Source organism: Podarcis tiliguerta, assembly GCF_965153285.1.
Source record: "Podarcis tiliguerta genome assembly, chromosome: 4".
Lineage (NCBI taxonomy): Eukaryota > Metazoa > Chordata > Lepidosauria > Squamata > Lacertidae > Podarcis > Podarcis tiliguerta.
Window position 1 is genome coordinate 91,703,047 of NC_139537.1, and position 20,747 is coordinate 91,723,793.

The window sequence follows — 20,747 nt, forward strand, 5'->3', positions numbered from 1 at the left end:
AATAAAAGCCTATGAAATTATGGCACATGCACACTTACACTTCTATCCTAAAGTTGAAATACCAAACTCTTTAGGCTCAGTTCTGGTTGAATTCCTGTTGGTTGGCCCAGAATATCTGCGAATGAAGCCATATTTTCCCTACAGTTCCTATGCTGACGTAAGCATGAAATCTTCCTAGATTCCTAGCTGGTTTCTGTAATCAGGGCTAGTATTAGTAGGGTACACCACTGTGATGACTTGGCCCTGCATATGAAGAACATGCAAGGATAAGGCAGGATCTATAAAGCACTGGATGACAGCCCAGTATTGCACATTCTGGCTGGGAGCATCTTCCAGCCCTGCAACCTAAGATTCTTTGATTGGGCATGCCGGGGACTGAAATTGTGATTTTTCTTTTTCTTTTCTTTTTTTATATGATTTTTATTAATTTTCCAATAAAAACAAATTTATAACATCATTAAACATCAAAAACTCATCACACATCTTTTTTTCTTTTAGACTTCCATCAAACATGTCTGATAATTTTCCGTAATTATCACAAATCTTCACATTTCTTAATTTATATTGCACTATATATATCTTATCTTACCATGTTGTTTAAACAATATTTCTACCAAACCTTCTTACAGAGCTTCTTGAAAACTTACAAACGTTATATCATTATCACAAATGTTTTTAATATATTCTGTAAATTTACTCCAGTCCTCAGTGAATCTTTGGTCTCGTCGGTTGCAAATCCTCCCTGTCAATCTGTCCAGTTCCACGTAATCCATTAATTTCGATCTCCATTCTTCAATCGTAGGCATTTCTTCTTGTTTTCATTTCTGGGCCAAAAGAATTCTGGCTGCAGTTACTGCATACAGAAATACTTTCTGATTGTTCCTTTTTATTTCACCACCTAATATTCCGAATAGAAATGCTTCTGGATTTCTAACAAATGTGTATTTCAGTATTTTCTTTATCTCATTATATATCATTTCCCAGAAGCACTTCATTTTTTTACATTCCCACCACATGTGATAAAATGTCCCTTCTTTCTCCTTACATTTCCAACATTTATTACTCACCTTATGCATCTTACTTAATTTAACTGGTGTTATATACCATTGATATAGCATTTTCATAGCATTTTCTTTAATTGTGGTACATGCCGTAAATCTCATCCCTTCCTTCCACAATTTTATCCAATCATCAAATTGAATGTTATAGTCTTTGGCCCATTGAATCATAACTGATTTAACCTCTTCATCCTTCAAATGCCATTCTAATAATAATTTATACATCATAGATAAATTTTTAACTTCATTATTCAATACTTCTTGTTGAAACCTGTTTCTATGAGAAATTGTGATTTTTCAGCAGACAAATCTGGTGTTCTACTAATGAGCTCTGGTCCTTAACTCTCTCTCCTCCTCCCTCCAAATTACAGATGTCAGAGATTTAACCTGGCACCTGCTGCTTGCAAACAATGTGGTCATCCATATAATAATCTTATTCCAGTGTCACTTGTATCGCTCTCATAGTCAGAAACACCTTGTGCATCATTGTTATCCTTCTTTTTCCATATAGTGGCTGTTCTAGTCACAACACATAAAGTTATATTGCTTCTGAGGCAAACAAAGACCTCAATCTTCCTGGTGTCGGCATATTTTAAAGCTTCTGTTATTGCACGGGACAGGCATTTAGGCTAAGGAGTCGTGCTACATTGCAGGTTTTATACCGATTGACCCAGAGGTCCCTTCCGTCAACTCCTTTTCTCAGCTTGAAAGGCAAAATATTGATGTCTTCACCTTGTCCTCCGGGTAAATGGATGCACTCAGAGGAAAGCCATACCTGTGAAACAGAAGCTTTCCTTAAACTTGAGCCCTAAGGGTGAGGAAGGAGCGCCTGAAAGAAGCTCAGTTTCTTTCATCTTAGGGTTTAGGCTGATCAGATGTGAAGAGAATGAGAGATCCTCTTCTTTGAAGAGTTTTGCAAAGAAGAATTTTGACAGGTGCAGGTTGTTGTTTTTCCCCCCTCCAGTCTTGCATGGAAACGTGGGGTTTATCATTTGAGTTTTGGTGAATAAATGTTCATGAGCGCAGGTGTAGCAGAGGAGAGGGTTGCGATTCCCCCCCCCCAAAACTTCTGCTCCTGTGCAAAACAATTCAAGTTGTAAGAAGCTGGTGTAAGTTGCGCCAGGGTAGATTATGCCGGTGTAGCTTACCTATTTCCATTCCAAACTCCAGGGACAGGGCTGCTGCCGGCTGAGCCAGCCCAAACCTAACAAAGAAAATAAAACAATAAAAGAGAGTTTGACTTACGCCCCCCTTTTGCCAGTGTAACTTCCACTGGATTGCTAGGTCACAGGACCGAGTTGAATGGAGTTTGGAAGCAAGGCAAGTCTCTCATTGCCCCCAGTAGTGGGGCAGGAGAGCTGAAAATAATGCCAATACATTTCACATTTGGCAACCAGTGTGCCCCTTGGGTTTCAGATAGTACATGGGTAAAGGTAAAGGGACCCCTGACCATTAGGTCCAGTCATGGCTGACTCTGGGGTTGCGGCGCTCATCTCGCTTTATTGGCTGAGGGAGCCGGCATACAGCTTCCAGGTCATGTGGCCAGCATGACTAAGCTGCTTCTGGCGAACCAGAGCAGCACATGGAAACACCGTTTACCTTCCTGCCGGAGCGGTACCTATTTATCTACTTGCACTTTGACGTGCTTTCGAACTGCTAGGTTGGCAGGAGCAGGGACCGAGCAATGGGAGCTCACCCCATCACGGGGATTCGAACCACCGACCTTCTGATCGGCAAGTCCTAGGCTCTGTGGTTTAACCCACAGCACCACCCACGTCCCCAGTACATGGGTAGACGAGTCTAAAAAGCCCAAGACACAAATTTTCACAGCCCTCTAGCAGCTATGGTGGCTCATTAACAGACGTAATGTATTTAGAAGAGGAGAAGAAGAAGAGTTTGGATTTGATATCCCACTTTATCACTACCTGAAGGAGTCTCAAAGCGGCTAACAATCTCCTTTCCCTCACCCCCACCCACAACAAACAGTCTGTGTGGTGAGTGGGGCTGAGAGACTTCAGAGAAGTGTGACTAGCCCAAGGTCACCCAGCAGCTGCATGTGGAGGAGCGGAGACACAAACCCGGTTCCCCATATTACAAGTCTACCGCTCTTAACCACTACACCACACTGGCTCTCTATTTAGCATTAACTCTGGAAGTGTGTACTGTAATCGATACTGACCAAACTGAGCCTTCTAATCTGTATTTTGCTCTAGATGACAACCCCCGCCCCCCAATCCTTTGTTTGTATGGCTCAAGCATGCCTAGAGACAAAGGTCCTTTGCATTGCCATCTTCAACTCAAGCTGGTGGTCCAAAGATATATACAAACAGCAAGGCCTGCCATAAGTGTGGTTTGCAGGTGGTTCCTCCAAGCGCCGAAGAGCTGAGTTTTTCTATTTTCTTCCTTTCTATTTTCTTTTTCTAAAATTTTATTAAAACTTTTCAAGTTTATACATTTCACTAATTTTACACATTTCACTAATCTTACAATCATTTTGACATTTCTAAACTTGACTTCCTTCCCCCACTTTCTGTGGGGGATTAAAAAAATTATTTTTAATATATTCCGCATATCCAAATTAATTTAATTTGCTCATTTGTTCATCTTCTTTAAATATATACTCTTATGAAACTGCAGGCTATTATAATAACCCTGCCAGTGTTCTTATCTGTTTACAATTTATCTGTAAATATTCAATAAACCATTTCCATTCTTTTATAAAAAAAAGTTTGTTATCTTGATTTCTTATTCTTCCGGTAAGTTTCGCCGTTTCTGCATATTCCATAAGTTTTTGTATCCATTCTTCCTTTGCTGGGACTTCTGCTTCTTTCCATTTTGGAGCAAGTAACATTCTTGCCGCTGTAGTCGCATACAGTGCTTTTTTCCTGGGGGGACGCAGGGATACACATACCTCTAAACATTTTTTGAATCTAAGTTTGGCCTCATTGAGGGGCAGTATTTCAATATTAGAAGGAAAATGAGAGTACCCCTAAACATTATTTTTTTTAAGAAAAAAGCACTTGTCGGATACATGAATAAGTTTCTATACACTTTAGGTAGTTCTGTCCCTATAATTCCCAAAAGAAAAGCTTCTGGTTGTTGTTTTTTTTACAAACATTTTTAAACATCCTTTTTATTTCATTATATATCATTTCCCAGTAATGAACAGCTGGGTTTTGGGCAGGCATTGACCGCATTACAAAGTTCCCCACCAGGAACATCGTAGCATGGATGATCCCAGTGGGCTTCTTGTAAATGCCGATCAGCGGTGTGTTGTTGTTTTGTACATTTCCATTTATTTTCAAGAATGATATCTAGGTGCAGAATAATAAAAAGTCTTTAGCAGTGCAGATATTGGTCACATCTGTTATTGCAAAGATTGATGAATGCAATGCATGCGTCAGCTGTGTCGTTTAAAAAACCTGTGTTTGCTGATCTTTTCGACAGCTGTGAAAAGTCAACAGGCTGTCCTGATCAATAAAAACAGGGAGGAAACCCCATAATGGTAACTGCGAGAGAGTGAAGCACAGAGGTCAGCTATCTGGTAGTTGCAGGAAGCCCATTGGAATTAACTGTGCTATGAAGTTCCCTAAGAGAAACTACAGTGCCATTGATCATTGCAGGCTTCCTGTTTCTGCCTATCAGCTGATCGAAACTGACAGCAAGCCTACCTTGAAAAAGAGCCCTTCAAGGCCTTTGGTTGATGCTTGGCAGCCATATTTCCTCCTTCTTCACACCTGACATCAAAAAGGGCACCAGGTATGGGGCTGAGAAGCTAGTCTTGCAGCTGCCTCCATCTCAGATGTGTTCATTAATTCCCTGTTAATTAAGAGAGTAGTGAATCCATATTGGTCTTTAACCTACCGAGTTGGTTTGAATAATGCACTTTAAAAAAAAATGAAAATAGGTTTCTCTCCTTAACTGTTGTGGGCTGATGCAATGAAATCACCGTTTCGCTCCTGTGTTTTGTAAAAACACGTGCCTCTGAGTATTTTGTTGATATGCAACGGCTTTGTCAGTAACGGTATTGATGCTTGTATGCTGGAAAGACAAGAGTTGTTTTATCCAATGTGACGATCAATGATCATCCTCAGAGCAGCTGTTCCTTAAATTTCTTTTCCCATGGACCATTTTGAAATTCCTGATGGTCTTTGGAGATGGCTTAGTAATTCCCCCCCCCCCCCCCCGTTGTAGCAATTGTGATGTGATGTGCTAGAAACTGTAGGATTTTCAATTGTGCTTTTATTACTTCTTTTCCTTCCTGTATATTGTGTTTGATGGCATCGCAACAAATATGCAATTAAAAATCAGTATTGAATGTGGATATACTGGGGTCCTCAGACCATGTTGACCTGCTTTATAGAAAGAGCAAGGTGACAACAAAAGCTACCCAGCTCCCTTCCTAATCTGTTTGCCCTTTTGAACTGCAGTGGTATTTTGGTTCTGGTGGCTGTCATGGCTCAGAATTGGATATTATTTTGGGTTGCTGTTAAGGAATGCTTTTTTGCCCTTTGGCTCTTAAACAAAAAAGGTCTCAAGGTTGGCAGCCGGCAGCCATGAACTCAGTTCTGCTTTAGAAATCTTTCTAGAAAGCATATGTCCATTTGTTATCCTTTCACTTAGGGGCATAGGAAGAAAACATCTTTAAAAAGTTCTGCAACTCTTTATTTTCAGAGAGTGACTATGTACTGCATGTGATAAGCAATTGCAACCACGTGGTACTCAAATAGCAAATGAGTGAATAGCGTTTTTAAAATAACTATTTCACAAATTTTCAAGTGGCTCGTCAAAGTTGATTCTTGGCTCCTAGTCCTAGCTTCTTCTGCATTTTTTCCTTTTGCAAATATGTATGTTGCTGTGTTGTACAACTGTGGGTGGTTTTCTGACGATACTCCGGCTTTCGGCTCTTTCTTGCTGCTTATTTTATATTGTGGTGCTTTTTTTTTAGCTGCCATTATTGCACACCGCTTTTTGTCCATTTGTGGTGGGAAAGCATGGAAATAGCCTGTTTATTTCCCGATTCTGTATTAAGCATTTGGAATCAAGATTGCTTCAGAATTTTAGGAAAAGTGACAGAGTGAGGATATTAAGTAGGCTTGCCATACGTCAGGAAAACTCTTGACATGTCTTGGTTTCCGGCTGTAAAAAATGGCATCGGGTGGTAATTTTGCCAAATTGACAAAATGTCAACCCAGATGTATGGCAAAAGCTTAAAATCGCCCCAAAAAGCTCATCAACGTTCCTGTGGGTGTCAGGAATTTTACTCTTTGAAATATGGCAACCCTAATATTAAGTATTGTGCAGTGGTTGGTTCTGATGTAACACTTAACTATGGTTTAAGGTAAAGGTAAAGGTACCCCTGCCCGTACGGGCCAGTCTTGACAGACTCTAGGGTTGTGCGCCCATCTCACTCAAGAGGCCGGGGGCCAGCGCTGTCTGGAGACACTTCCGGGTCACGTGGCCAGCGTGACATCACTGCTCTGGCAAGCCAGAGCCGCACACGGAAACGCCGTTTACCTTCCCGCTAGTAAGCGGTCCCTATTTATCTACTTGCACCCGGAGGTGCTTTTGAACTGCTAGGTTGGCAGGCGCTGGGACTGAACAACGGGAGCGCACCCCGCCGCGGGGATTCGAACCACTGACCTTTCGATCAGCAAGCCCTAGGCGCTGAGGCTTTTACCCACAGCGCCACCCGCGTCCCAGTGGTTTAGAGTTACACAAATTTCCCTAGGACCTGTTTTCTCTCCTCTCACCTGCTACATTTGCTGAAATTCCCTCTTTTACACAAGTATTGACGGTGCAAGAGTTCTGGTATGCTTTCTATCTAGTCTCCCCACTGCTGTGACAAGGAGCTGATCAGTTTATTCTGCTTTGTCGTTATATCTGAACAAGGGACAAGCTGTGGCTAGCTTCAACTGTGGTTTGTTTGAATGAGTGAACTTAAAAACCATGGTTTATGATCCGGGCTTGTTTGGATAAACCATTGCTAAAGCTAACTGTAGTTCCTGCTTCAGACAAAATGACAAACTACAATTAGTTTTAAAAGGAACCAGAAACTTCCAGTCTATTGCCCTCAGCCAAGCCAGGGGGTTTAGGGGAGATTGGGAAGCAGACAAACTATGGCTTAGCATCATGCCCACATGAAGTGACTGTTGTGTCACTTTTCTTCAAATGCTAGGAGCCCGTTGATAACTCTCCAATAGTTTGACTTCACCTCTGAAGGCACAGTCTTCCGTTCTCTCCCGAGATAGACAGATGCCAACGAAGAACCAATTGATAATGTTATGTGTGTGGCTTATGCTTCCTTCCTCAATGAAAGCAATATATAGGTGCTCACGACTTTTCCACTCCCTGCAGGGCTCTTGAGCAAGGAAGCATAAACCATTGCAGTGGCTAGACATTTGGTGGGGTGAGACTGTTGGGATACTGCCAGGGAGACAAAGTCCATCATGACTCCACGTCGTCTCCGGACATCCATTGATCTCCCGTAGACACGCAGTATCAGCAATTAGCGACACGAGCTCCAGAAATAGCTTGCCACATTCCAGAGCCGTGCACGCTCTATCAGCAGATAATGCACAGCGAAAGATGCAGTCAGGAGAGCATTATTTACAAGTTTATTCAGCGTTGGTCAGAACAAAGAAAAACATGACTGCCTGCTTCAATGTCTCCGACAGAGAGAGAGAGAGAGAGACAAAAGCAAAGACACAACAGAAACATCCTGTGAAAACAGGAAATACGCAGACTCTGTGACTCAAAGCCTCCTCCCTTTTAAGGTGGAATGGAAATATCCTAACAGAGACCCCCCCCCCCCCAGCACATAACACAGATGCTTAAAAGCTCTCAGTATACCCGCTGGATGGTATCTCACCAGCTGTCGATATGTTTCCAAGCTAAGTTCGGGAATCATCTCTTAATTTGCCAGTCCCTTAACTGCTTGGGTCCAGGATGCTTTGAGTCCTGCCTGATCCTTTATAGCCCTGCCTAATCACTGGGATCTTCAGTGAGTTCCCCATTGCGGTGGCCCAGGATACCTGAAGGAGCGTCTCCACCCCCATCGTTCTGCCCGGATACTGAGGTCCAGCTCCGAGGGTCTTCTGGCAGTTCCCTCACTGCGAAAAGTGAAGTTACACGGAACCAGGCAGAGGGCCTTCTCGGTAGTGGCACCTGCCCTGTGGAATGCCCTCCCATCAGATGTCAAAAAGATAAACAACTACCTGGCATTTAGAAGACATCTGAAGGCAGTGCTGTTCAGGGAAGTTTTTAATGTGTGACATTTTAATGTATTTTTAATCTTTGTTGGAAGCCGCCCAGAGTGGCTGGGGAAACCCAGCCAGATGGGCAGGGTACAAATAATAAATTATTTTTTTTATTATTGCTCCTATGCCCAGCTCTGTGGACTCCACCTCACTGTCTGGGATGGGACAGCCCCCCTGCCCCAATTGAACTTCAGATGCTTTACAAAGACATTTCTATTTCAGCAGGCATCTTAAGGAAGTTTCTGTGATTTATCTAAATCTTATGTTTTTTTAGTTTTTATTTATAATTTTCAAGTTTATACATTTCATTAGTTTTGCAATCAATTTGACATCCTTCCCTCTCTTTCTGCGGTTCCTTAAATTTATTTATGTTTTAAGATCTTCTGCATATCCACATTCGTTTCACTTTCTCATTTAATTACCTACTGTAAATATATTGAAACTGCCTTGGAGCGTACCTCTGCCACGACGTTCTTATATGCTTCCTACTTTCCACTTTCCTTTTGACATGCCCGGAAACTAATCCCTTTAGGAACAATTGCATTTGCCTGATCCTGCCTTGGGGAGTTGGGACTGGATGACCATGTCCCTCATTATTATCCTGCCACTCTGTGAATTTGTGTTGGTTCAATGAGCTGATCACACATTTGCTTTCTCTACCCCCTGCTACCCGTCTCCCTAACAAAACATGCGCTGGCCTTTGACCAGCAAATGGCAGCCATGTTGTTTTTAGCAGACGCTAATTATTTGGGCTGGGGTGAATGTTTACTGCTTTGCCTAGGAGATTTAGCCATAAATTAGATGGGAGAGGACCTCTGGGTAAATACCTTCATGCTTCATCACCCTTAATGTGTTAATTAGCTACTAACGGTGCCAATAAATTGGACCTGTCGGGAAATAATGGCTTCCTTGGCTAGTTTGAATCTACAGGTGTAGCTGAAGAATGTAACCCACAAAGTATCTACAGAAGAAGAGAATTGGGCAAGGGCACAAAGGGAAGAGCTTTGGAATAAAAACCCACTTTTAGTAACATTAAACCAAGTCTGCACACCCATGTGAAGCTTTCACCAAGCTGAATCTGAATTCAGCTCAGGAGGAACACTTGGTGGTCCTCCAGGTTTAATGCCCTTCTTTCTTTTTTTGCAGTTTCATATAGGCAGCAAAAATAGGGAGGGAGATTTGTCACAGGGTATGCTGCTGCCAAGCTGCGCTGCGTGCCTGCATTGGAATTTGAAATCATGCCTATGTATTTATGGTTGATGGAAGGTCAGAGGTCTGCTTAAAGGCAATTTCAAGCTCGGATTGGGCTGTCGGTCTGAAACCCTTAATGATTACACATAGCGTTATGTTTAAAGCGCGACGGAGGATTTGCTCAAATGTCCATTTTCCACAAGGGTAATATAATTGGGAAGCTGTGGTCCGTCTCCTTTAATTCTCTCTACATTTTTTTGTGTTAAATTGAGCCTGCTCCTGTGCCTTTGGCTGAATCCAGGGTACAAATATTAAACAGGTGAAGCTTTTCCTGTTCTAGAAACTTTGGGGAAAGGTTCCCTAGCAAACGTTTTGGGTGTCTGGCCCAAAATCCCAACATTTAAAGGAAATCATAATTCATTCTCGATTCATGTGCTTCCTGCTCCAAAACCAAATCATCTCTCTCTCCTCTACAGAGATTATCTTATGACCAGTTAAGAAAGTCTTCCTTTTCCTTCTAATAAAAGTCTTTATGACTACCCACCCATGCCACACCAAGAAGGCATATTTTGAAAGCCCTTGTCATAGGCAATGTCACAGGAGCTTTTAAATTTAGCAAAAGTTTCCCCTGGACCTTGTACTATAGAAGCAATTCCTTCCACCCCAATTCTCCCTACCATCATGATGTGCAGGGTTAAAGTTCCTTGTTGAAAAATACAAGGAAAATTGCTAATTGGACACCATAACAGTGGACGATCCCTTTGTTATAACAAGGTTTCTCCGCGTCATTTCTGCGGATGTTGGCAATTATGACGTCTGCTGAAGGCAGGCAGAGCTAGCAAACAGAGGAAAAAAGGAAGAAAGTGCCTCAAGAGTCTCTTGGCTATTTAAGAGTATCCACGCAAAATTATGTTCTTGCACTGCTTTAAATTTTATGGCAACAGTCGAGGGGAAATGGTTTTATGCAGGCATCCAGCCATGCAACATGCTGCTAAGCAAATGTGGGAATTGTTGAAACTAGTAGTTGCCACAGACCTAGTACTTCTGGCTTGAGGTGTGAGCAGCAGCACATCGTCAGGCTGCTGCCAGCGACTTCCGGACGGTTACCCAGGAACGTACAAAGACAAGGAAATGTCTCTTACTGTCTGCTTTTTATTCAATATTTACAGAGAGAGGCTATAGTACCCAGCCTCTTGGATAATGGCGTTTCCCCCAAGTGAATCTGCACCCCCCCCATCTCTCCCACTTAATCATTCATCATTCTCATTTTTATTAGTTTTCAATTACAGTCCAATAATAGCCACATTATAACAATGCCAAATTATAATACAATTACTAATACCAATCATTAAGATACCAAATTATATAATTTACCGTAGGTGGGCCCCCGCATGCTAGAATTGATGGTTTGATGATTTTATTTCTGCGTTCCAAAATCTTAGTTTCAATTACACTCCAGTCAAGATAACAATCTCTTACACAACAGCTGCAGTATTAACAACTTCCATTCGTACTGACAAATTAAATGATTTATAAAACTACAGGTGAGGCAGTCAAACTATATCCTTATTCTTCCTGTTTGTGGCAGTTATTCTGTTCGTGGTGTTTCTTCCGGTCCTTGTAAAATGTTGTGTCTTATCTTTTCCCGGTTGTTCCTGTTCTCCGTCATGCCTTGGGCAGAGCTGATATCTCATTGTTGTTTCACTACACCAGTGTGGTGTAGTGGTTCAGAGCGGTGGACTCATAATCTGGTGAACTGGGTTTGATTCCCCGCTCTTCCACTTGCAGCTGCTGGGTGACCTTGGGCCAGTCACACTTCTCTGAAGTCTCTCAGCCCCACTCACCTCACAGAGTGTTTGTTGTGGGGAGGAAGGGAAAGGAGAATGTTAGCCGCTTTAAGACTCCTTAGGGTAGTGATAAAGCCGGATATCAGATCCAAACTCTTCTTCCTCTTGTTTCAGAAATTCTCCATTGCTCCGTCTCGTGCTTCTTTATTTTGCAACTTTACCAGCAGCTGCAAAAACCACACTGTCACAATTAATAACCTGTTTCCACCATTTTCCCTCTCAGCCTGGGAAGGAGAGTGATCTGTCGAACTGCAAAGGGCTCAGTAATTAACCATACGGAGGGATGGAGCATATGAACTCATGGCACACTCCAAATCTCTGGGGATAGGAAGATCAGGAGTTTTTCACTTGCACTGGAATTATGGAAGTTGAAACTGCTGCCTAATACCAAATTTTACCATTGTATTTTTCAGGTTACATCCAGGCCTGTCGAGGACTCATGATCGCCGCCGTCTGTCTTGGGTTCTTTGGCTCCGTCTTTGCACTGGTTGGGATGAAATGTACGAAAATTGGAGGCTCGGACCAGACGAAAGCTAAAATTGCCTGTTTAGCTGGCTTTATTTTCATACTGTGCGGTAAATATGAAATTATAAATTCTCTGTGTTTTACACCAAGTGGATGTAAAGCTGTTCTTAATTTCATCATCGTCATCCAGTTACTAAACATCTGGTACTAACTAAACATCTGGTTCTCCATCTGCTGCTTTTTTTAGGGCTGTGTGCTATGGCTGGTTGCTCCCTGTATGCAAATCGAATTACGTCAGAATTCTTCGATCCCACATATATTGCCCAAAAGTAAGTCAGAGGGAGGGGTGTGCATTGGGACTTTTCAAAGATATGTAGGTGGGTTGCAATTGGTTCCTTCATTCCTACGATATGCTTTAATTTACATATGCAAAATGCAGGCAGAAATGTCCCTTTAAAAGTAGCATGACTATACAGGTGGTCCAATACTGGTGTAATTGGACGTAAACCCCCCCCTGAGTTAAGTGAGGCTTACTCCCTGGCAAGTGGGTTCAGGTGTGTAGATAGAGTGCAGATAGATTTGTCTGCACGTGGCTTTTCAGATTCGCCAGTTTTCTCAAATTTGAGAAAAGAGGCAGCCCCTTCTTTTTGCATCTTGCGTCTTTCCCGAGCCTGTCATTTGCTTCCCTCTCAGTGGCGTAGCGTGGGGGGTGCAGGGGGGGCCGGCCGCACCAGGCGCAACATCTGGGGGTTAGGGTTAGGGTGCGCAAATCCACGGGTTAGGGGGCGCAAATCCACGGGTTAGGGGGTGCAAATCCACGGGTTAGGGGGCGCAAATTACTTTCCTTTCCCCGGATGCTGACAACCCACGCTATGCCACTGTTCCCTCTGCCACCTGCCATGCAACCTCTTTGCTGCAGAAGATGGTGGATGACAGGTCCAGAAAATGAAAAACAGGTGAGAGAAAGGCTGCTGTCTCTTCTGCTGCACAAGGAAGTTTTAAAGGTGTGTGTGCACATTTTACATGCTACAACATAAAAGATTGCTAGATAAATGCCCCAGATATGAATGATTAGGTAAAGGTAAAGGGACCCCTGACCATTAGGTCCAGTCGCGGACGACTCTGGGGTTGTGGTGCTCATCTCACTTCATTGGCTGAGGGAGCCGGCATACAGCTTCCAGGTCATGCGGCCAGCATGACTAAGCCACTTCTGGTGAACCAGAGCTGCGCACGGAAACACCGTTTACCTTCCCGCCAGAGCGGTACCTATTTATCTACTTGCACTTCGTGCTTTTGAACTGCTAGGTTGGCAGGAGCTGGGACTGAGCAACAGGAGCTCACTCCATCACGGGGATTCGAACCACTGACCTTCTGATCGGCAAGCCCTAGGCTCTGTGGTTTAACCCACAGTGCGACTAGATGGATAAACTGCTGGATAAATGCCCCAGATATGAATGGTTACAAGCCATCAAATCAGTCTTGACAGCAGATTCTTTTTATTAAAAAAATAACAGGCATGAGACTCATGTAATAAGAAGTCCTTTAATAATCCAAATAATTTATTTATCTTGGAACATCCATACTCTGCCTGTCAAAGCGCAAGCAAAATGAGTGCCGCAATCCCGTAGTCGCCTTTGACCGGACTTAATTGTCCAGGGGTCTTTTTTCTGCCTGTCAATTGAAGATCTTGTGGCAGGTTACAAAATCTGAAGGCAGTCCTGTTTAGGGAAGTTTTTAATATTTGATGTTTTATCGTGTTTTTAATATTCTGTTGGGAGCCACCCAGAGAGGTTGGGGAAACCAAGCCAATTGGGTGGGGTATAAATAATAAATTATTATTATTATTGAAATATTTAAAATAGGCAATGGTACAATACTGACTAGAATGGAACAAAAGTGCATTTATAAACCAGTTAAGATTTTTAAAATCTGTAAGCGATGTATAAAAACACACACAATATATAATTAAAACAAAAATTGAGCAAAACTGCATTATAAAGGCATATAAAAGCACAAACTCAGGGGATTCAGGCATATGGAACAGGGTCTGATCTTTTTTTAGAAATACAAAAATGCAAGGTTTGAGGTACACAAACAGCACCAAAGAGATGCATCATCATCAACCTCGTTGTTGTAGTTAAATTGTATTCTTGAATGTAGTACAGTGGTATCTCGGAAGTCGAACGGAATCCGTTCCGGAAATCCATTTGACTTCCAAAACATTCGGAAACCAAGGTGCAGCTTCCGATTGGCTTCAGGAAGCTTCTACAGCCAATCAGAACCCACAGAACCTGCGTTGGACCTTCCAAAGAAGGTTCGCAAACCGGAACACTCACTTCCGGGAGCCAAAATGTTTGAGTTGCAAGGCGTTCGACTTCCGAAGTATGACTGCATGTTTCAGCGGGTCATACTTATTTCTGTGTTGAATAAGTAGATCAAAACTTGTAAAAGTAGTGAGGTTGCATGGGCCTGTAACTCACTTACCTGCTTTAGGATGCCCACAGTAAATATTTAGGTTTACCATGTCTTACTCTTGCACCTTACACCGGCTTAATACACATAAATTTAGCATGTGGTGCATTTTCCAGAAAATATTTTTTTTGCATCTGGCTCAGAGTGAAAATCAGCTTGCTCAAAACATGGTTACTAGAGGCTAAAGTACAGGGATGAGGAAGCAGCAGTAATTATTTTAATTTGCTACAGCGGGAATTATTTATTGTTAATAATATTTATTAAATTTGTGTACCTCCCTACACTTGCAGGGCGGTTCACATCATTAAAATGCAATAAAAAAACCCTGTAGCCCTCAATATGTTGTTTTAGATCTTCCCCAGTTTTCATCCGTATCAGAATGCTTCTTAAAATGTTATAAAGAGGGGTTTTCTCCCATTGTTTTGAGTCTTATTGTTTGCTACCCTGAGCTCATTAGGCAGGAAGGATGGGATATATATATATATTTAAAATTGCTTGTTGGGGAGTTTTGTAAGCCTATCTTGAAAGCTCTGTGCTTTGCTAACCGTGTCTACTCAGAAATAAGTCCTATTGAGTTCCATAGGTCTTACTTCCAGGTAAGTGAAGTTGGGGGAGGGGGGGGAAACCTAGTCAAATTTTTGACATTCATTTATCTATTATCAGCCTTAACAGGGATTACCTGTTTTGCTGCATTTAAGGCTGTGACTGGAAGTAAAATCCATCTGAATCGATGGACATGCTTCCATGCTGTGGGGGTTGCTTGCCAAGGGTGTTTGGAGTCTAGAACTATAACACATGGCAAATGAAAAAGGCAAATATCCAAAACAGCAGAAGTTCTGGTGACTTTTTGTTCTGTTCTGCAGTACACTGTGTACTGCTCCCACAAAGTTGTTCAGTGAAAATATATGTTAATATGTTGCATGGCTTTGTTTATCTGTGTCACACCAAAAATACGAAATGAATGAAACCTATTTTCTGATTAAACAATTTACGAAGCAAGAATGTATCGCTTACCTGCAGGTATGAATTAGGAGCGGCTTTGTTCATTGGATGGGCCGGATCGGCACTTTGCATAATTGGCGGCAGCATATTCTGCTTCTCGATTGCCGAAAACAATAAAACTCCAAGGTACAGATCACACCAGCTTTATTGAAATTAATGCATTAGCATATTTCTAATTATTAAACGTGTAAGAAAGTAAGCTATGCAGATCCAGTTTGCATATCTTTCAAAAACAAACTTAGGGTTTGGGAACAACTGGTTGAAATGTGGGGGGGATAAAACACCTTTAAGGAAACTCTTCTTTGATATTAGTTGTCTGTATAAGGCTTTAGTGCAGCGTGAGATGCCGTGTGGCAGAAGCTGATACCAAAGGCTCCATTTGCATCATGGAGATGCCTTTAATGTTTCCTCTCTAAAGGGGTATCTTGTGTGTTTTCATCGCTCTTAAGAAGCATAGCGTCCTGTCCTTTGCTGCCACACAAAGAACCTGAACTCTGGTCTCTGCCAAAGTCTTTGATGAGTGAATCAGATCAGCACAGATTGCACAGTGCAGGAGGTACCTAAGTTGCACAGATGATACTCAACTTACGTTCTGGGGATAGCGCATAAAGGCAAAATCGTGCATGATCAAAACACATTGTGTTCAATGGCAGGTGAGATTGCCGAAGTCTGAACCCCCCCGACTCTCACCCTCTTTCCGCTCCCCCCTTTAATTTATTTTGCCGAGTGTGCAAAGCTGAATGTGCACCAAATAAAAGTGTGTAAGTTGAGAGCTACTTATACAGGCACCCCCCTGTTATATATAGGACAGAGGAAGCCCCAAAGAGACCAGAGGTTCAGCAGGGCTTTGTTTAGGCTGCTCAGTCGCCCCGCCTAACAGCTGGCACGTGGGGCAGTGCAGCAGCAGCGGCAGCTGCTTTCCCACATGTCCTCCAGTCTACAGACGGCCCCAGAGCTTCAACTCCAGATATTTTGGATTGAAGAGAAAGCAGAAGAGAGAGCTGGAGAGCAGGGGGAAATAGGCATTTAGAGACTTTTCAGACGGTGCTCCCCACTTAACACGATTTCACACACACACACATACTGTGTGGGAGGACGCCTGTATAGACAACTGGCTAACCACAAGCACTTCTTGATTTTACTTCCCTCTTCATGCTATGACCCTCCCCATGGTTATCCAGCACCCTGAGCTCCTCTCATTCCTCCTAAAGATCCTCCCCTCCATGACACCTCCATGGGGCTCTTGACAATTAGGTTTCATGATTCAGGAACAAGGGCTGATAACTCTGAATCTAAGACATATTTTAATTCTTTTACAGTAAAGAAACTAGGGTAACTCTGCAGATATCTTTTCATTTCTCCAGGTGCGGGATGCAAAGCATCCCACAGCTGGATGGCCGTATGTTCCCTGGGTCTAATCAGAATGCTTCTCACACAGTTCTGTGGTGACATAAGGAGTGAAGGAGAGCTGGAATTCTTTGCTGAAAGTAAAAAAAGGGAAATGAATGTGGCTCTTGCTCACTTCAAGAAAGCAGGAGCAAGGAAGCCATATTGTGGTTCAGGTGGAGGATTGACTCTTTAGGTGACTCTTTAGGAGGACGTTCTATTTCCCAATTGGCAGGGGCCTGAATCCATGCAATCCAGCTGTGAAGTGGCGACCCAACACCTGCACGATTCGTATTGTACAATCTCCCCTGAAGCCGCCCCCCCCCAACACACAAAAGTTGTGCATTCCCAGTGATGGCAAACAAATGTGACCTGCAGAGCTGACTACAAAGAACATTTGCATCCCTGGGTGAAGATAATGCACACATGTAGGGATAATACAAGCCATGGGCTGAAGACCACAGGAAGAGCCCTTTGGCACCAGGCATTGGGGATGATAAATGGGCTAGGTCATTTGATAGGGAGGCAACAAGAATTTTTTAATCTTATTGAAAGTTGGTTTATGATTGTCATCAATAAATGAATGAGCAGAATAGGATTAGTGCCAACACTTCTAGTGATCTGAACTATGTGTACTTACAGTGTAGACAGAGAGTGTAACTACAAGTAAGTAATTCTACTTACTTCAGCTACTGGGTCATAGACTTTCCTCTGTCTTTCCATCTTGGAAGAATACTCTATAATCTACACTCTACAGTTATAGAAAAAACGCTATGAAAATGCTATTAAAAATGTTATAAATATATATATGCAATTTGCCATTGAACTCTAAAGGAAAAAAGGAAAAAAGAACTCTACAGGCTGTTTGGGCTCTGGGTCCTTTGTATCCAGGCCCAAATATGCAAAATAAAAATATCAATCACACCAATATGGAAAATGCATGACTTAAATGATAAGAAGTGACTGCTTGAAGACAACTGGAGCATTGCAATTCTTTGGGATAAAAGTACCAGCCTTTTCCAAACTGGTTCCTTTGCCCTGATAGGCACACATTCATGCCCTCCCCCCAACCATTTGTCCAAGCAGGTATACCCATTTCTAGTACGAAATGTAGGCAATATTGTCACTTGCCTCCATTTCTTAACGTTGGCCTTCGTTAGGAAGGATTCCACAGCTTCAGCTCTTCTTTGAGAAATGAAGATCTCGTAATCATTAGATGGCAGCTTTCTTTTCCTTGGTTTGGCCATTAACTCGACTTTCCATGCTTTTGACCCTGCTGGGCTAAACGTTTGACCTACATGTTTTGGTAACCTCAGGCCTTAAGGGGCAATCTGAGCTCCCTCGGTCAATGAAGCGAAGCTATGGGAATGCTTTGCACGAAACTCATTGTGGTTCTGGGTGTCTAGACACAAAGATGGATGTGGGCATGTTGAGAATTCAGAAGTCAATGTGGGATCTTTGTTAACTGCCTTGTGGGCAGATACATCCTTGCATTCTTCTGACGCTTTGCCGTTTTAGCGACAGGAGAGCATTCCACTGCAACCTGGGAAGATTGCCCTGAAAACTTGTTTTGACTTTGATTCCATCCTTTTTGGTCACAGAAAGACTTCTCCCCAAGACTGGCAAAATAAGGCCTCTCCTCCTAGCTGCCCCAAATGGCTGGTTGGTTTTAATTTCCAGCGCTAGAGGCATACTGACCAACTCTGTCAGTTCCTTATCTTTCAGCTTAACCCTACCACAATACCATCCCATCATGAAACTATAGGGAATAAAAATCAGAAGAATCTTTATTTGCATCAGCCACTAGCCATAACGATAAAATAAAAGTAAAATAAAATGTACTGAAGAGGTAAAGATTTAACTCTACAAGATACATTTTTGAGGTTTACATCAATAATCAAATAATAAATCTTATTCTAATTGCCCCCAGCTAAAAACCTCACAGTTTTTGCTGCCACCTGATCATCTTGATCTGCTAAAAGACACAGTAGCAATGGTTGAGTGACCTAGAATGGGCAATAATAGAGAGGTAACAAACTCACTCCTCAAATCTTTATAAAGAGTGCAAGCCAGAAGCACAAGAGCCACTGACTCAATACTGCCATCTCCACAGGGACACAACTGTTTTTCCAGTGGAATTTTGAAACTATAGGGAGTCAAACTAACCCCACTAGCCTATTTGCCTAACCTGCTTTGTTTCAGAATTAAAAAGATTTGCAAAGGGTGCCAGGAGCCCTCGCTGCAATGTACACTCCACATTAGAGTAAATAATTTGCCAGAGTTGACCTTTTCATATATTTCCTTCGTGGTTGTGTAATAATGTCCAGTCAGCCAACTTGAGGATATATTGAACATGTGATCCCAGCCACCTGGAGTCACAAGGTTTGAATTTAACTAGCGGCCCAAGCTGGGGGGTCACATCCGAACCTCATGCATCAAACTCACATCCACACACAATTCAGTGCATATATTCCTTAGGACCCTAGTAAGTAAGTTAGGGACACGGGTGGCGCTGTGGGTTAAACTACAGAGCCTAGAGCTTGCTGATCAGAAGGTCGGCGGTTCAAATTCCCGCGACAGGGTGAGCTCCCGTTGCTCAGTCCCTGCTCCTGCCAACCTAGCAGTTCAAAAACATGAAGTGCAAGTAGATAAATAGGTAGCACTCCAGCAGGAAGGTAAATGGTGTTTCCGTGCGCTGCTCTGGTTTCCCCAGAAGCGGCTCAGTCATGCTGGCCACATGACCCAGAAAAACTGTCTGCGGACAAACGTCGGCTCCCTTGGCCAGTAAAGAGAGATGAGCGCCGCAACCCCATAGTCGTTCGCGACTGGACTTAACTGTCAGGGGTCCTTTAGCTTTTAAGTTACTCTCAGGTAAGCATGTAGAAGATTGTAGCCCAACTGACATGTTTATTCAGAAGTAAGTCTCACGTATAGACATGTATAGGAGTGCACTGTTAGGTAATGAACTGGAAAACGCCGTTATAAAAAATTACTAAGTGGCTGGAGGAAAGTTCCTTAGCCCTCAATCTGCCAATACAGGAAGTGATCATTTTAGGTGCGTCCAATATGTTTGTGACAGCGCACTTGCGCATCGTGCCGAACCCGAAAGTGACCTGAAAATGTCACAAAAAGGGGTGGGGCCAGGGCGGAGTCTTTTCAATGTTGTTTCAAATATACTCGATTTCACTCAAACGTGTGGCACCACGAACATAACCCCGGCGTAAATTGTGAGTTGCCTGTCTAGAAAAGGCAGTGCTTCAGAACTGTTTGATAGATTATTATTTTTAAAAAGTTATCAAGATAGTAACTTAGTTCAGAAATAACGACTAGCCAAACTGTAGCTCAACACAAATACACAAAAGTGTAGACTCTCCAAGTGAAGATGGTTGCTGTTGTGCTCTGTCCTCCAAGTTCTGCTGTTGGCATGCTAGGTCTAAGTCGTAGCTTGGCTTAGCATTATGTCTGAACCCAGGCTCGTGGTTTGTCTAGAGGGAGACAAACCATGAGCAGAACACCAAGCCAAGGCACTAGAGCAGGCTTCCTCAAACTCGGCCCTCAGGTGTTTTGAGACTACAATTCCCCTCATCCCTGACCACTGGTCCTGCTAGCTAAGGATCATGGGAGTTGTAGGCCAAAAACATATGGAGGGCCGAGTTTGAGGAAGCCTGCACCAGAGGCACTCTAGTTATGTTTGTAATGTTTCTTTAATAATAATTTTTTTTTTAAAAAAAATAGAGTCAGTCAGCCATAGTTTTTCTTAGCACCACGAGAACTGATATGTAAGTGAACTGCTATTGAACCTTGAGAAGTGCAATATAAATTCTGACTAAGAATTTGTGCTGAATTTGCCCCTATAGTGGTACCTCTGGTTACAAACTTAATTCATTCCGGAGGTCCGTTCTTACCCTGAAACCGTTCTTAACCTGAGGTACCACTTTAGCTAACGGGGCCTCCTGCTGCTACCACAGAGCCAGCTCGCGATTTCTGTTCTCATCCTGAGGTAAAGTTCTTAACCCGAGGTACTACTTCCGGGTTAGCGGAGTCTGTAACCTGAAGTGTTTGTAACC

General features: G+C 42.8%; 1 protein-coding gene across 3 annotated transcripts in view; it reads left to right on the forward strand.

Moving 5' to 3' along the window:
- The window catches only part of CLDN10 (claudin 10), an 82,774-nt gene that overhangs the window by 60,908 nt on the left and 1,119 nt on the right, over nucleotides 1-20,747 (forward strand). For all 3 annotated transcript variants that reach the window (XM_083435903.1, XM_083435902.1, XM_083435901.1), the window contains 3 exons: nucleotides 11,769-11,930; nucleotides 12,068-12,149; nucleotides 15,313-15,420. In XM_083435903.1, the coding sequence (XP_083292029.1) occupies nucleotides 11,769-11,930; nucleotides 12,068-12,149; nucleotides 15,313-15,420 (352 nt within the window). The remainder of the gene's footprint in view (nucleotides 1-11,768; nucleotides 11,931-12,067; nucleotides 12,150-15,312; nucleotides 15,421-20,747) is intronic.